Here is a 16,946-nt window from a genome sequence, read left to right as displayed (position 1 = left end):
GACAAAGACAGGACTCTTCTCTGGACCCATCTTAAAAGATGCTATGTCTAAGTAAGAAGGAATAGAAAAACCATTTCCATTCACAAACTCAATTTTATTTCCTTTATGTTGAAAAAGCTCTGAAATATTTTCTTTAATAGGGTACTTTCATGATTCAGCATAGAGCAATTGATACCCATAATTGCCTAATATGTTCTTTAACATAAAAATGTCAACAGATTGCAAAAGGGAGAGGCTGATTTACAGAGCTGCTGTTTCAGCAACATCATACAAGATGGTTCATTTCCAGGACAGGCAGGTTTCTTAAACAACTGTTCTTTGCAGAATGAACAGGTAACAAAATTTAAGGGACAACATGTGCTTCATTTGGTGTATAACAACAATGAAGATCAGTGCTTTAACAGAACTATGAAGATTATCTGGTCCTAAGACCACATGTGGATATCATTTTCAGCTTTCTTCCTGCATCTTACACTGTGCTTTAATACTTCTGATAAAAAGCTTACAAGAAGTATGCCCACATCCCCTTTCTTCAGGTAGTGGACACAAAGAAGAAAATTCATGTGACTTAGGTTGTATCTTCCACTAAATGATGTGCTAGGAAGAATCCAGTACAGAGAGCAGATGCTTCTGCAGTGGTTTCAGTAATAAACCCATCGTGGAGGGTTTGCAGGCTGCCTACAAGCCCATTGGCACCTGTCCAAATGTACATTCTTAGGAGGGAGAAGCTACTTTCAATCCCATTATCTGATCCCTTAGTGCCAGCACTTGAGTCCTTGTGTCACAGCATAAGTTAACAGTCCTCTAATTTAGGAGTATGGCAGATCTTTATGGCTGTGTTGCACACAGCTTCCTTTGCCAGGCAGCCCTAAATCCAAACAAAACTAGGAAAAGATGGCCCAAATTACCTTTTTAATTTCAGTAAGCCTGAGCAGTAATTTGGCCTTCCTTCTCCTGTGGCACCTTGTCAGCCACACAAAGCTTCCTCTTCAGCTTTTCCCCACTCCAGCACAGCAGCTGAATGACACATTTCAGGTGAGTGCTGACCTTGGCATCCCACTGCAAACAAACCTCACCTGTCCTTTCTTACCTGATACCACACTGAGCACTCCCTCACACAGCATCCCTGGAAGAGTCCAGGCTGGATGGGGCTTTGAGCAACCTGATCTCGTGGAAGGTGTCCCTGGATACAGCAGGGGATGGGAATGAGATGATTTTTCAGGCCCCTTCTGACCCAAACCATTCTGTGATCCTGCGATTTTGAACACCTCCTCTGAAAATAGGAGTGAAATAGGAGTCTTGTTCCACAACACAGCAACTGAGTAGAATGTGCTTCTGCATCATTCTCTGCTACTTCTTTAAACACCAAACTAGAACTGCTTTCACCTTGTTCATGTTGTTTTCCCCACCTCAGAACATGATGACACATTACAGTCAAACCAGATGCTTTCATAGTTCAGCACAGAGCAATTCATACCCATGTCATTTTGAATCTCCATTCTAAATTCCTAGAGCAGCAACATCTCGCTCAGGAATGATTCTTGTTCTACAGATAAGGACAGACTCGTGCTTGCCTTGGAAGTAATTGCTGTTTACAATACTTGCCTCCTGAACTAGCTTACAAATCAGTTGGAAAATCATTTTGCTTCAAGAATGAGCATCTTGATCCCTGCCATCACACCACAGTCTTTATTTCTCCTGGAACTCCATACAAATACCTTATTAGCAGATAATAGCTTTTCCTTACAGATTTATTAATTTATGTTCTGCTGTTTTTTTCTGTCATCACTTTGCTCCCCTTCTAAGAAAGCTTTCAGTGCTACAGTGGCCAACAGGGATGATATCATCACCACTGTTCCAAATACCCTCAGTACCTTGAACCACCTGGGGTAAGTAGGAAGAAGGGAAATGTCATAATGCAGTGCTATCCCTAAGGCCACCGTGAGCATCAGTGCTCCCTGAGTGACATCTTTGAAAAGCAAGGCTTGGCAGGCAAGCAGAGCAGGAACTGTGCCATTGGCCAGGTTCAGCCAGTCTGGCTTGGCTGGGCTGTTCTCTGGGAGGGCAAAGCCCCACCTCATGCCCCCCAGGAAGGAGGCAGTGGCAGCTCCATAGGTGACCTGAGCAAAGGCCAGCTCTGGGCAGTAGGAGCCCTGCGAGGCCATGGCCAGTGGCACAGCCACAAAGGGAATCAGCCCTCCCAGGCTCAGGTAAAGGACTGGCTTGGGACAATCCTTCAGTGACCCTGGGCTCTCCTCAGGTTCTGCAGGGGTTTCCTTCTTGGAGACGGGCAGAGAGGAGTGGAAAGGCCGGAGCTGGGCTGTGTGAGCTGCTGCTGGCTGGAGGCTCAGAGGTGTGCAGAGAGGCCGTGCATCCCTCTGCAGCTGGAGGAGGGCCAAGGAGGAGCAGCTTGTCTTGCTCCTGCCATGGAGCAGCACGCTGGCACCAGGTAACTTCTGCAGCTGCAAGCACAAAACTTGTTCTCAACAGTGCAGGTTTACAGACGTGCAGGTACCTAAACGACCTGAATATTGCACCAAGTGCTTTTCCAGCTCAGGTCACACCACAGCTGCCTTTGCTTTTGAATTTCAAGTGGTTTTAACCAAACTAATGAATGCAGCTGATGAAGAGCAACTGGGCTCTCCAGAGTGCACAAGCAAAGCTTACTCAGAGCCCACCTATCCCTCCCCACACATTCTCTGGGCACTTTGAAGATGTATCAGTCCTTTTCAGAGTAAAATATAAAGTAGTTTCCTATAGAAGCAGGATAAGGTCACCCCAGAAATCAGCTACTGTCCCCTCACTACTCCACCAAGAAGTCATAGGAAAAAGAGACATTGAGGCAATAAATCTCAAAAAGCTATTCTAAATCTGAGCTAAATCTCAAAAAGCAAAGTTATTTTATAAAAGAAATAGCTTTGCCTAAAAGTGCTGTAGAAACGATGAACTATTCCAGAAAAGCTGAGTTATACACTCCAACTTGGAAGCCACCTTTTGTTCCAAAGCTGCAGTCCTATCTTTTGCTATTTTACTTTTAAATAAAATCAGCAAAAAAAGCCTTCAGTAACTTACTTTGAAAGGTGTCTTGAAGCAGCATCGTTGTATGAGAGGAAACATGTTTGTTTTATTTTCCCAATGCCCTAAAACAGACAAATTCAGAAGAAGGTTTGAAACCAATGAATCACTGAGTTGGTCTGATGGTCAAAGTTCAGTCACAGTCTACACTTATCAAATGCAAGAGTCTTACAGGTGTATATTTAAAGAGATATGTGTATATACATTACATATCTATTCCATCAGTATTTGCCCACTGCAGAATACTTCGTTTCAAGCAGCTCTATGAACTGAAATTCTAAAGTTGAATTAACTGTTGCAAGAACAATTTCTAGTTTAAAAACTGAGCATCAGGGAACAGATGTTGACTTCCCGCTCATGGATCATTCCCTCTTCAACGGATAAATGGCTTCACAAAGCTTATAAAGGAGCATTTCCTCAAGCACGGGAAAAGCGACGATTAATAAAAAAAGGAGCAGAAAAGCCACCCCATGCAGGCTGCGGGTGAGCTCCCTGCCGGGGTACCACACTCACCGGGGGAACGTGGGCGGCTCGCCCTGGATTTGACTCCACAGGTCCCGGTCCTGCTGCGCCGGGACAGCAAGGCAGCCCCGGCAACCAAACTGCCCCGCCGGAGGGCGAGGGGAGCGGAGAATATATGGATCTTCCAGAGGGAGGAGGGGCCGCCCTGCCCACCGGGACCGGGCAGGACTCACCGGGCGCTGCCACCGCCCCGGACCCGCCAGCTGTGGTGCCTTCCGGTGCTCCCATAAGCGCTCCGACGGCGCCCGGTGCTGAGCGCTACCGGTCCGGGCGGGAACGGGCGCGGCCCATCGGGTTCGTCCGGGTCCCGGAAGGCCCGCCGAGCCGATACCGGGAGCAGCAGTGCCGGTCACTCTCAGCCCGAGGGCCGCGGTCGGTCTGGCAGAGGAGCGACACGCTCCTCTCCTACCCGTGGGACAGAACGTCTCCTGGGGAGCAGTGAGGCCATTCCTGCTTTCTGGCTTCCGGCATCACCTCATCGGGCAAGCCTTTCACAGGCGGACTACGAATCCCAGCCCGCCCTGCGGCGCGCCGCTCGCCGATCCTCACGGCGGCCACGGCCGGTAGTCTTCTGGGACTCGTAGTCTGCGGCTGCTTCCGACAGGCCGTGACGGGGGCGGTGCGCGCCGCCGCCTCTGATTGGTGGGGCGGGAGGCGCGGGGGCCGGGGGGGGCAGGGAGGGGGAGCCGGGGGGGGGCGTGTTCCTTCCGCGTGCTCGGCCCCGCCCCGCACGCGCGCGGGCCCCGCCCCCTCCGGCCCCCGGCCGGGCAGGGCTGGGCGGCCATTTTGGGCAGAGCTTTGTTATGGTTGTGGGGCCGCCGGAGCCGCGCCAGGGCCCGCCCGGTGAGTGCGGCCCCCGCGCCGCCCCCTCCGCGCCCCCAGCGCCCCCCGCACCCCCCGCGTCTTCACCCGGCCCCTGCCGCCCCCAGGCCCGCCCCGCCGCCCCCCGCGGCACCGCGGGCTCGGTGCGGCCCGGGAGCGGCCTCCCGCCAGGCCGGCCCCCCCCCCCACCCCCCCCGCGCTCGGTCCCGCGGCCGCGGCGGCTCCGGGGGGGGGCAGCGCGAGGTCCCCGCGGGCAGGGCCGGGCCGGGGTGGGCGGCGGGGCCGGGGCTCTGCGGGTTATTGTTTCCTGTTCAGCCGGGAAGTTCGTAGCGCTGACACTGCCGGAGCTGAGCTCCTGTCATGGGGCCGTCCGTGAGCGGGGCGGGGGGGGCGGGCCGGGGCGGCGGGTGAGTGCCGGGGGCCGGGCAGGGGCGACCCCGCTGTCGGCTGGAAACGAAAGCGGGCGGCCCGGCCGTTCCCCTTGGGCTCCTCCCGGGCCGCGCTTCCCGGCTGCCCCCGGCGGGAAGGGGCGGTCGGCGGCCGGCAGTGACACGTGGGCTGCGGGCAGCCGGGGCTCGGCTCGCCGTGCCCGCTGCCAGCGGCGCTGGGAAACTTGTCAGGTGCCGCTCGGTGCCTGCTCGCAGGCAAACGGCGCCCGGGCCGAGCGGGGGGCGGCTCTTTCGGGCGTCAAAGTTATTTCCGTGTGTCCGGTGTGTTTGATGCCCTGTTGGCCTAAGGTCTTGTGTGGTTTGACTTCAAGGGCTGGGGCTGGACTTGCTCAGAGCGCGCCTGGCGTTTCCAGCATCCATTTCAGACTTTGAATTCAGTTCGGTTTAGTAACGAGCTGGTTTGGAACGATTTTAGAGTAGTCAGTAGGTGTCTGCACAAGTTACGAGTTTTTAAACAGCTTTAGAGGAACAGTAGCTATTTAAATTCTCACAAGTAATGGTGGAATGGTTTAAGAGTGTTGCTTAAAGATCTTTTTATATTAACATGACCAGGTAGGTCAGGCTGCCTTTCCCCGCCCCCGAGCTGTGAGTGACACAAGCGTTAGTAATGTTGATAATACTCTGAAACGTTGCAAGTGCCTGAGCAAAGTGTGGAAATAGCAAAGAGGGGGAATGGAGATAACAGCTGAGATAATTGGAGCGCCATCAAAGCTGAGTTTACTGTGGAGTTGACATTGCTTCTATAAAAATGTTAGGTGGTTATGAAAAAAGCTTATGCAAATGTTAGTTCGTGAATGGAGATGGCTGGTATTTCAGTGAAAGGTTCCCCTTAAAGCTTATCCATTTGGAGACTGGTATCTGAACCTTCCAGTTTCTGACTCAGGAGGGAAACAGGTGTAGAGCAGTGGTAGGAACAAATAAAATTCCCAAATTCTTCAAGCAGCTTTTCCTCTCACACTCTTTCACTTCATTTCTGGAGGAAAGTCCCTTTAAGAAGAACTTATTAAAAGTTTTGTATTTGGAATAGAAAAGCTTCAGGTGGTACTTCCTTATGATGTTAGGGTTTTTTTACAGCTGTTTGTAGGGAAATGCTGCAGCCCTCTGCATTTTATATTCATCTGGTTTATAGCCTTAATACTATATGACACAGAAGTTTCCATTGCAGATATCATACAAGGACCTAAAGTGAAAATATGCAGGGAACAGATGGCATTTTAAAAAAAACCACAAATCCTGGTTTTTTTCTGCAGTGTCTCAGAAATATGAGGAGCAGAATGCAGATGTGAAGTACAACAAATCAAATGGAAGTGCATACTTTCTGAGTCTTAGGAAAAAATCTCTACTTTGAGAATATTTACAGGGTATGGTCACCTTGTCTCCTATAGATGCAGTGTAACACTGCACGGTGTTACTGAATCTTGACATTCCTGTTTTAAATTAGGAAATTAAGTCACTACAGGAAAAATAATATTCACTAGCATTTTCATTAAATGGAAACAGTGTTTCAGGAGTTGTGGGATCCTTATTTTAATACAGAAAAATGCTGTGGTTAGATCTGTGAATTTCTTCAGGAGTGTGAGATGTCAGATAATGTCGTTCTTGCCTTTACAAAGTGAAGAAAAACTATTGGCTCAGGAGTTCAAGTTACCTTTTTTTCCCCCCAGTGTTAGGAGTTGTTTGAAGTTAGTTGTGTAACTGCTGAATTGACTTAGCTGTGAAGTGTACTCCAGGGTGTGCTTTGTTTGTTTGTCTGTAGGAAGAGATTTGGGAAAGGGCTGACTCTGTTCAGTGGAGCTGAAGCTTTAGAGCACCTCTCTCCTGTGGAGTGCTGGCTGTGCTTGCAGGGACAGAGCTTTTCCTCACAGCTCCATAGAAACCAGGGGTGACTGTTGCTCTGGCTTATCCAGGGACAGGTCATACTCACTGGATTCTGCACTTGATGAGGTAGTGTGTGTACCAGGAAGTTTGGCTGGGATTTGGAAGTTTTGTGTTAATTTATTTGTAGAGGCAGGAGGGGTTCAGTTTTGGTTCTGCAAATTCAGCAATGTAAGCAGACATTTTACTGCCACTTACATAGTGACCAGGATGCCAACTAAATCATGTGTGCCTTTTGTTTCAGCAAGAGGAATTGAAGTCCATGTTCTCTTTGCTGGTCAGATTTGATGAAAAGCAGTGAAGCTGGCAGAAACATGGTCCTGCTCAGAGTACTTCATGAAAGCCAGGATGTTGTTTAATTTGTGTACTGTAACTTTATATGTTCCTGTGAAAATGTGCCAAACTTTAATGAGTTACTGTATGGTCAGAAGATAAATCTTTGGTTTTGGGAGTGGATTTAGGTAGAGATTGATAGTGGCCAAGTGTCCACTGCCCTGTGCAAACACTGGGCAGACCTAGAAGCTCTAGGTTAGACAGGGCTGTGAGCGTGCCAGTAGGCAGGGAGGAAAACATTTTGGCTTAATTGATCATACATATTAGTGATCAGGCTGTCTCACTCCAAACTGGAAATTCTTGCTTGAAGTGTGCAACTCCTTCTCTAGCTGGTCTTTAAAAGTCCGGAGAAGAATTTTCACACTTGATACTACTTACACCTTTCTATTATTAAACAGCAAACAGTTTCACAAAGTGTTGGTGTATGCAGTTCTATAATATGACTAATCTGAAATAGTTGCACTTCCAAGGTCTGGCCTAACAAAAATGCTTTGAACCAGTGCAGCCAAACATGACTGAGGTTTTCTGCAATAAATGATGCTCAGAAAGAAATATTTTACAGCATGTGACCTTGTGCCTCAGGGACTGTTGTACATTAGGGAGTTCGCCAGGAGCAACTGAAGTTCTAGGACTTACAGACATTCTAGCAAAAATGCCAGTGTTGATTTGTTTTCTCCTTGAATCTTGTGATCATTCCCAGTTCAGTGTTTTGCATAGATTTATCCTCCACACTGGAAGGAGGATCACAGCTCAGTGGTGTGGTGTTGGTGGCACTTGATAAGGAAGTATGTGTATAATGTTGTCTAGATGTCCTTGGTTTTAAGAATCCTTTTTTTTTCAATACAGGAAGAAATGAGACATTATAATTGAAGTTTGATTTTTGGTGTCTCTTCTAGGTTCTGGATATCTGTGTAGCCCCCTCCCCATAGCCTATTTGCAACATAGAGAGTATGTGGCAGTGAGTGACACTCTCTTGGAATTTTGTCATCTTCAGTTTGTGATGAACAATTGACTTGTAAATAAAGGACTGAGTCTGCCAGGGAGGTGCATGGTATTATTGTGGGCACAGAAATGATTGGTATTCACAAAGTTGCTGGGGAAGGTGTATGGGTAAGATTACAACAGGGCTCCAGCCTTTCAGCAGAGGGGAGTGTTTTGCCATTGTGTTACAATGAGTCATCCATCACCAAGGGATTAATCAGGACTCATGTGAGATGATCTGAAAAGACCTTTGATGTTAATCTTAAAAAAACTCAGCAAGGATCCCTCATCCTGAAAATACTGAATGTGTTATGGTCTTGACTGTTAGTTTGGAGAAACTGTCTTTCCTCTACTTTGAACTCCAGTTAAAAGTAGAGAAATGGGTTAATGATAACTTCAATGTCTTCAGGTTGACTGGGCCTTCTGGAATGTGTCCTCTGGTGTTAAGGGAGCTGATAGCCCATGGGGGTGGGAAAAGTTCCAGAATGCTGAAGAGTTGTGGAGCTTTTTCCCTCTCAACATCTAGAAAAAAGGCAAGACTTGGGTATGTCCAAGGGAAGAGTGTTGACATCAGGGACTCTGTCCTGTATCATGTACTTTTTGGTGGTTTCACTTCCCTGTATTGCAATAGTGTTCTTACTGGACACACAGATAATGTGATCCCAACAAATTCAATAAATGGTCTGGAAACAATAGCTTTGGATTCAGCCATTTTGGTGTAGATGGGTTCAAATTTCTGTGTTTTGGTATATTGCCTACACAGACAAGTAGCAGCTGGTAGGGAAGCAGTTCTGTGGGGGAGTATCCTGGGGGTTGTAATGGTTCCTAAATTATCATGACTCAGCAGCATCACTGTCATGAAAATTCATTTGTCATACTGGAACATACAGAAGCATTTTAAATAAGGCAGTGAAGCAGTTTCTCCATTCTGCTGAGGAGGGGTAGGTCTTCAGCAGGAGCTATCTTGTTCAGTTTGGGATAATGTGATATTTGAGAAAGTTATGGCTGTGTAACAAGATTTGTAAAGAAAACAATGAAGTCTGAAAGAGAGAAACCATAATTAAGGTTTGGGGAAAAATGGATTGATTAGCTCTTCAGTGGTTTTATACATCAAGTTTCATCAGACATAAGCAGGTGATATATAAAGAAGCAGCTTAAAAAAATGTTACCTGCAGGTATAACTGGGAGGCAGCTCCAACATCCTGTCACTGCCTGTCAGCTGTCACACTTGGTAGGTGGGTCATGTCAGTTTTTTCATCATTGATGCTTTGAACTTGAAAGCTTGATCTTTGCCAGTGAAATGTGACTGGTTGAGGGTGGGTTGTTTGTTTGGTTGTGTTTTTTTAAAAAAAGCATGGCTATATTTGATCCCAGAATATGATAGTAGATCCTTTTTCTGCTGCCAAACAGTGCTGGGATGCAGGGTGGTCTGTGGGACTTCCCCCAAAACAACACCTGCTAAAGTTGCCTTTCAGTCAGGGAATACTGAAGTTTTGGTCTGAAGAAAATATTTCTTAAAAGGTATCTGTAAGGAGAGTTTAGTCAGTTTTCCACATCCATCATGAATAAAACAAGCAGTTCTGAGGTGAAATTGCAGCAGAATATGTTCAGGTCAGGCATTAGATGCAGGGATAGGCTTTCAAGCTATAGGAATAACCAAAAGAGATTGTAGGGATACCCTGGAGAATGCTGTGTGCTAATCTGGTTTCATTTACACCTTCCAAAAAAATATCCCAGTTGGGGTACATATAGCTGCATAATGAATTCCAGTCTGCTGATAACAAACTTGTTTCCCTGATGCTTCATGAGGCATTAATTTTTGGACCTCTGCAGGCTGAAGATGACTGTACAAATTGGTGAATGGAGCATTGCTTAGTTGACTTTCAAAGATATCTGATGGATGAGGGTAGAGCTGAATTCTTTTAAATCTCTGGAGAAGATCCTTAACCATGCAATGTATGAAGATTTTTCCCCCCAAGATGTTTTGCTTGTATTCCCTAATTTATTGTAGGGCACTAGGATAGAAGGATGACAGTGTTTTAGTCTTGGCCTGCATAGATTACCTGGAGAAGCACAGCACAATAATTCTCTTCAAGATCTAAAGGCAAAGCCCAAACCAGCTGGACAACATTTTGTCCATAGCTCCTTGCTTTATTTTAACTCAGTTTCATGGACTAGATCATAGAGAGAACTGCAGGAAAACACTGTGAAGGTGCAAAGAGGATGTATGTCCCAGCTGCAGCAAATCATTAGATCACAGGACTAGAGATCACTTTTTCCCCCCTTTTTTTTTTTCTTTTTAAAGCCAAGACCAAACCAGTGGAATATATATTATTTTTGCAATTTAATTTTTAAGTATATGAGTTGTTTTAAACTAAATTGTGTTCAGTGACTTTTCTGCATTGATGTTTGTTAATACTTTCTCAATCAGAGAAAGTGCTGAAAATGTTAAACCAGTGAAATAAAAACCATTGCAGACAATGTAAACTTTAAAAACTGTAGTTCAGGTGTTGTACACATGCTGAAAAGTGCTGAGTGAACATGTCTTTGTCATGTCCTAGTTACAGACAAATAAAAGTGGAGTTTGATCATATTGTCCTGGTCTTGATGTACAAGGGTTTGGAAATAGTCCAGATGCAGGGAGGGGCAGAGGGATGAGCTGTCCCTCAGTCCTGGCAGGTTGTCAGGGTACTTTAGGGGAAGTACCTGCAACTGGAATGCACCTCCCTTCCCAGTTTGTAGTACTGGTCCCCTAGGACCAGGCAGTGGTATTGAGGGGAAGAATTAGTCCAGTGCTGGTTAGGAGAATGGTCAGTTATTTCTGAATGTCCTCTGTTTTGTTGACTTTCAATTCTTCTTCCTCTTTGCAAATGACATGCCTTCTACTTGCTTATCCTTCATCTGGAATGCAGATCTGTACTTCCCTCTACTTGATTTGTAGTCGCTCTTGCCTTGACACAAATATTTGATAAATAGTCTGGTTGCATTTGAAGCTCTTTTCCATAGGAAATGTGTTTTTTCTCCACTCCAAGCAGAATATATTTAAATGTAAATGTGCTATAGTAGCAATAATAACCCTGGTAAAATACTGATTTATAAAGTACCCTTTGTGGGAAATACCCATCCCATTTTTTTTTAAGGTGCTGGAGAACTACTTTCTTAACTTCTGCTTAGGCTCCATGCACATTTCTGGAAGACAGGTAGGCAGGATGTACGTAGCATCCAGAGGGGATAAGCCAGTAATTACATATTTGCAATTCTTTCCTGATGATGGAGAACATGATCCTGGTGTGTGCTGAACTGACTTTGTTCCTTAAGGCTTTGGGCAGACTGCACAGATGGGCTCTTCACTGCCCTCTCACTCATTCTGTCATGAGGCTTTGGGGACAAGAGTGGGACCTTAAGGGCATCCATGACAAGGTGCTGTGCAAGCTCCTGGCCAGAACACAGCCTTATCTTGACTCCCTTGCAAAATGTCTGTAGATCAAAGTGCAGTACAAAATAGATGTTTGATTTTGTTCCTTAAAGAGCTAAGAAGACCTTTGGATTTGATTAAAATAGTAGAATACCTTCTGCAGATTTGCAATACCTTATTTCATAAAATGCTAAAGCTGTTTGAAAGTTCAGAGCATTGTTCACATTTAAAGCCCAATACTATTTAAAATGTGTTTCTTTGGTTTGTATCAGTTGTGTCAATAGATGCACTTGTTTGAGAGAAGTGTGCAGTCCCTGAAACTCTACTCCTTGCAGCAGGGTAGAGCAGTAAACAGGTTTTAATATTTCAGGTAAATACCACAATTCTCTGACATAAACAGTCCTAAAGACAGTTAAAGGAGGGAAGTGGAATCTTCACAGGCACAGGAGAGTGGCATAAGGGGCTGACAGCATTGCCAGTGGCTGCACAGTATGAAACACACAGGAATAATTGGTGCTAGGCATAATATGTAGAAAGTCTGTGCTCTCCTATTCTGTGCTTATGAGAAGTTGAACCTTTTGGATTTTACATGTTTTAAATGGCTTTATCTTGGTATTCTTGCTGCTTTGAGGAGTGAACTCATGCAAACCCTTTGGAAGGGTTCATTTTTGATGTATCACACTTGCTGGCTGAGGGCCAGAGGCTTATCATCTTACACAGGCTTCTGTACAGGTTCCCCAGATGGTGCCTTTTCCAAAATGTGCTTTGGGCTTTTGAGTTAAGTACAACTTGCTTCCAAAGACAAGTTTGCTGGCTGTTGTATGGTAACCTTGCTTGCAGAAACTTGGATCAACAGAAGCTTGAAGGGCAGGTATCATTCAATCAATAGCATTTCTAAAGGTGGGATTTTTGTGAGTGATCTTTTCTTGTTCTATGAAGAATCTTTTCTACAGTCCTGGAAGTCACTTTCCTGTGTTACTTGATTGTTACTCTTGTACTTGTATGCCCTTGTATCTTTAATTCTGTCAGGAAAAAAATCATCTCCTTACCCCCTGTACTTGAGATGCCAGTATTGTATTCACAAGAGCAGAGTGCTGAGGCTTTGTTCAGTGTGTGGTTTTGTGGGAGTATGTGTTTGTCCAGAAGTTTTGAAGGAGGTAAGACTGGGTCAGCATGACCTTGGAGAAGTGGAAAGCAAGTATGTGAAGGGACAGGTTGTTTGTGAAGCAGAGCTGTGTGAGAGATCAGTTGCAGGACTGTCAGTAGAAAAAAGGGGATTAGGACATAGATGTATGGACTTTTCTTAACCTATTTTCAGTTCACTGAAATTTGTCATCTGGTTTGTGTAAATGGTCAGGTCTGTAACCATTGGTGTGACTTTCCCCCACCCCTGGCCTGTTACTCTGGAAGAACTTTGTATGGCCAAGCTTCTGGCATGTTTTCATCTTGGAATACAGATTTATATAGCAGTGTTCTGTCTAGAATGCAAAACAGTTTTGATGACTCTGCAAGATAGATTCATTTGCTTTAAACTTAAAAAATAAGGTGTTAATCTCTCAGTAATAGCTGCTCTTCACTAAAACATTTAATATCTGTATCTGGGAAGATTTTAGTTTAGTACATGATTAACATTTTAATCTATCATTTAGTGTTCTAAAATGGGCTCATATTTCTGTAATTCTAGAAAACCTGTTAGGAGTGATGCTCTGCATTTTTAGACACTAGATTTTTTTTTTAGCAGCCAGATACCATTTAAACAATGTTTTTTGCAGTATTTTTAATTAATAGGGCTGTCCTTTATATTTGTGCAGTCATTTTGGAGGGCTGACTGTGGGATATAATGGGAAAAAACGGGTGGTGATGGCATCTCTGGGATATAATTCTGTTCCTGTAGCTCAGGTGTTGAGCTGTGCCAGTTGTACAAGGATTCCTTTCCAAAGGGAGCTGTGCACAGACTGTGAAGGTGTGTCTACACAATTGTATTCATGGAAGTGAAAGCAAAGGGAAAATAAGGGGTTTTTGTAGATACTTTATGTAGGTAAACTGGAAATGAATGATCTCAACTTGTGAGGATGTGGCTCAGAGTTGTTACAACAACTGAATGAGTTGTGCTGCACTTGTCTTTTACAGTGAGGCCTAATAATGCATGCAGAGTTGAAGCAGAGTTGATAATTATGTTATAAATGGAGTTTGCTGGCACAGATAGCCCAGAGAAGTTGTGGATGGCTGGAAGTGAGCAACCTGGTCAAGTGGAAGGTGTCTCTTCCTATGGCAGGGGGCTGTAACTAAATGTTCTTTAATTTGTGTGCCCAAATGTGATTATCTCAATGAAATGTTTATGTAAGACCAAGCCATGTTCTGTTTGGGTTTTTTTCAGGGTAGTGAAATTTATGTGAGGATTTTTGTTATCCTTAAGGAAATCTGTAGGATACTTCTGAATCTTCCAGAGTTGGACCCCAGGCTGTGGCTTCCAATTTCTGTGAATGTATTGGGTGAGTTGGAGGTTATTAGAAAGAGATATTTTAGTGAGTACACATTGTAGTAATTCCTTGTTTTAAAGCAACATACACCTATTCAGTGACACTACTCCAAAAAGTAGCTAAGTGGAAAGTGGTCTGTTTTGAATGTTTGGGCATATCTGCTGGATTAAATAACTTTAAAAGAGCTTCACAGAAAGAAAACTGATGAGGGAAGTAAATTCTGTTCTGCCTTCTGCATCCATTAAATTGTTCACTAATGCTTCTGAATGCTTTTGCAACCCAGCTGACATCTGATCTTTAGGAATATTACTGAAATCCCCATTGACTTGGCTGGTTAGAAAAACAAATTTTTACTTCTTTAAAGTGAACATGTTTTATTTAGAGTAATAGATAGAAGTCCAGTGAACTAAAACTGTCAGGGATAGACAGGTGTTGCCCTTCTGACCTTTTACAGCTGCTATTAACTGGATTGATAAATGTGTAATGAAGGGTAAAAGTTTACTTTTATGCTGGTTTTCTGCTAAAGGTTCTTGAAAGCCTATCCCTGCATCTTCATGATTTGCTGTTGCAGGAAAGGAGAAACTGAAGTAGAGGCTGCAGTTAATAGGATCCCTGGTAGACAGCAGTGCTGAAGGGAGCTGGGGATGTTTGCAGGCTACTGTGAAGCAGAAAAAGCACCCAGTGAAATGTGTCCATTCCAGAAATGTGGCCTGCAGTGATGTGGACAAAGGTTGGAAGCCTGAGTTCCAGGTATTCCCAGAGAGGGCTGGAGCAGCACAGGGCAGCCTGGAGCTCAGGGGACACTGCTGCTCCTTGTGGTTTTACAGCCTTGGAGGCCAAGGCAGGAGATGGGAGAGGAAGAAATAGGAAAAATGCACCACTGCTAAGGCTCATCTGTTCTGTTTCTTTGGGCTTCTGAAGTATCTTGATCTGTTTCCAGTGCAAACTGCCATAGCTCATTGGCTCTGATGATATGGAGCTCGTCTCTCTAGGCTCGTGTTCTGGTCAGTGTAGGTCTTTCCATATTGAGCACCTCCTGGGTTCCCACTGCCAGGTGTATCTGAAAAGCTCAGCTTGGCACTCAAAGCTTTAGAAACTCTGGTTTAGAGATTGTCTGATCAAGTCTGTGTTAGGAGCAGAAATGAAATTAAACAGAAGGCTGAAAACAACCAGGCAGCTCCGTTCAACTGAGGTACACAGGAACTTCATGGAAGGGATATTGGAGAATGGGGGTTTGTCTGTGACTGCACATGTTTCTTACTGTGGTCTGTGTCTCTTTAAATTCAATGTGGTTGTATGTTCCTTCTGTTTTCATACTTGTTTAGACAAATACACTATAAAATCTGGTATATAAAAGAACACCTGACAATTTTGTTTGACTCAGTGATAAATACCTCTTTTACTTGCATGTAAAATGACATTATGATATTTAGTTGTGAAACTTAGGCACTTAACAAGGGAAAATTACTTTTGGAACAACAAAAACTTAAGAAAATAAGTGGCTATGAAGTAGCAGGTAAGGCATTTTTAATGTTACATGTAAAAAGTGATCATATAAATTGTTAACAGTTCTAGTGAACCTTTAAAAATAAGTGGAACCCATAATACAGAGTTTAATTCTTTTTCATACTTAGATTACTTACCAAAGACTTACCCATTTTGATGGGTGAAATAATATTTTGGGATAGCTGACAGGTTTTTTTTCTACACCAAAGCTCATTAAAGCAGATTTCATTGTTCTGAAAGGAGATATGCCTTTAGAGAACATTTCATTTAGTGATATTACTATTCGTTTCTCTTTTTCTGATTCTTATTACCAGAAATAATTCACATTTTAATTCATTTAAAAGGAAAGCAAGAATTAATTAGATTTGCATTGACAAGCACTTTTGTTTGCTTTTTTTCTGGAATTGGGAGTGTCTACTGCTGATCTTTGTCCTTGTGTTTTCCATAGTGAAGCAGAGATCAGTTCGATTGAGCTGTAAATGCAGTAATAGAAGAACTGAGTACTTGTCAAAGGTCATTTCAGTTCTGTGTAGCAATAGGGGAAAAATAACTGTGTTAGATATTAGGAATGCACAGGTTTGCCACTGCCATACTCCCAAATCATGAACATTTGATGCTGTTTTGGTGATGATATACCTAAAGAATAGGGTAAAGGCTAATAAGGATGATTAGTGGCATTCAGAAGGCTTCCATGGATTCTCTTAGTTTGGAAGAGGCATGACTTGATGAGTCCATGTACCTTGGGTAAAATCCTGAGTATCGTGAAGAACTGAATAGAATGTGGTTGGGCACTTGGGTAGCACAAGAAAACACCCAGTTGAATTTAGGCTGGGTTTTTTTAATAACTCCAAGTTGACTTCTACATAAAGCACAAATAAACTGTGCCCACTCCCATTTTGGAGGCAAAAATGTATAAATGTGCCTGAAAGCAAAACAACTGAGCAGAGTTGCATAGAACTCTGATATTAAATGGTAATACAGACTCTGGCTTAAAATTCTGAGTATCCTGGGAGTCCTGATGCTGTTTGTTCTTGGTCTTGCACTTTTTTTTCTCAAGAATTTATTACAGAGAGGGTAATGGAGAGACTTTGGGTTCCCATTAGCAATTTGTGGTGATGTTATCAGTAGAGTGGTAGTTATGGAAGTGTCTCAGGCAGGTTGGAGATGTGCTGCTGTTGGACAGGACTCAGAGTGTGTGTGAGAAGGGGGCACGTGGGCTAATCCTGGAGACCAAAGGGTTTCAGTGGACTATAATTTACAGCACTTCATCTAACAAGGGTTTTGCTTTAGCAAAATGTCTTGCATTTAAATGTGGCGTCCTTTGTTCTCTTTGTGCTGGGACATGCCCAGGAAGGCGATGACTGAAGAGTTGTGCATGTCCCTGCTGAATTCTGCAGTCAGGTCCAGGCATTGTCCTGGGCTGCCTACTTGCACGTTAGCACTGATAAGGAACTGCCACTCATGCTAACAGTGATGTCAGAATGGCAG

At 44.3% G+C, this 16,946-nt stretch overlaps 2 protein-coding genes across 3 annotated transcripts in view; one reads left to right on the top strand and one right to left on the bottom strand.

Moving 5' to 3' along the window:
* Window positions 1–73: 73 nt before the first annotated feature.
* Window positions 74–4,086, bottom strand: TMEM69 (transmembrane protein 69). The gene is made up of 3 exons (XM_063166006.1): window positions 3,589–4,086; window positions 3,073–3,140; window positions 74–2,462 (listed from the first exon to the last, which is right to left on the bottom strand). Exons 2-3 carry the CDS (start codon window positions 3,115–3,117, stop codon window positions 1,755–1,757), a joined length of 753 nt encoding a protein of 250 aa, XP_063022076.1. The 5' UTR covers window positions 3,118–3,140; window positions 3,589–4,086; the 3' UTR covers window positions 74–1,754.
* Window positions 4,087–4,341: 255 nt separating this feature from the next.
* GPBP1L1 (GC-rich promoter binding protein 1 like 1) overlaps window positions 4,342–16,946 on the top strand; it is a 31,867-nt gene continuing 19,262 nt past the window's right edge. The window contains exon 1 of one of the 2 annotated variants that reach the window (XM_063166005.1): window positions 4,342–4,440. The gene's annotated coding sequence lies outside the window, so the exon portion shown is untranslated. Of the gene's footprint in view, window positions 4,441–12,254; window positions 12,373–16,946 lie in introns of those variants that run through there. The other variant, XM_063166004.1, reaches the window with a different exon arrangement.

Source organism: Melospiza melodia, chromosome 11 (assembly GCF_035770615.1).
Source record: "Melospiza melodia melodia isolate bMelMel2 chromosome 11, bMelMel2.pri, whole genome shotgun sequence".
Classification (NCBI taxonomy): domain Eukaryota; kingdom Metazoa; phylum Chordata; class Aves; order Passeriformes; family Passerellidae; genus Melospiza; species Melospiza melodia.
This window is presented reverse-complemented; position numbering and strand designations above follow the sequence as displayed.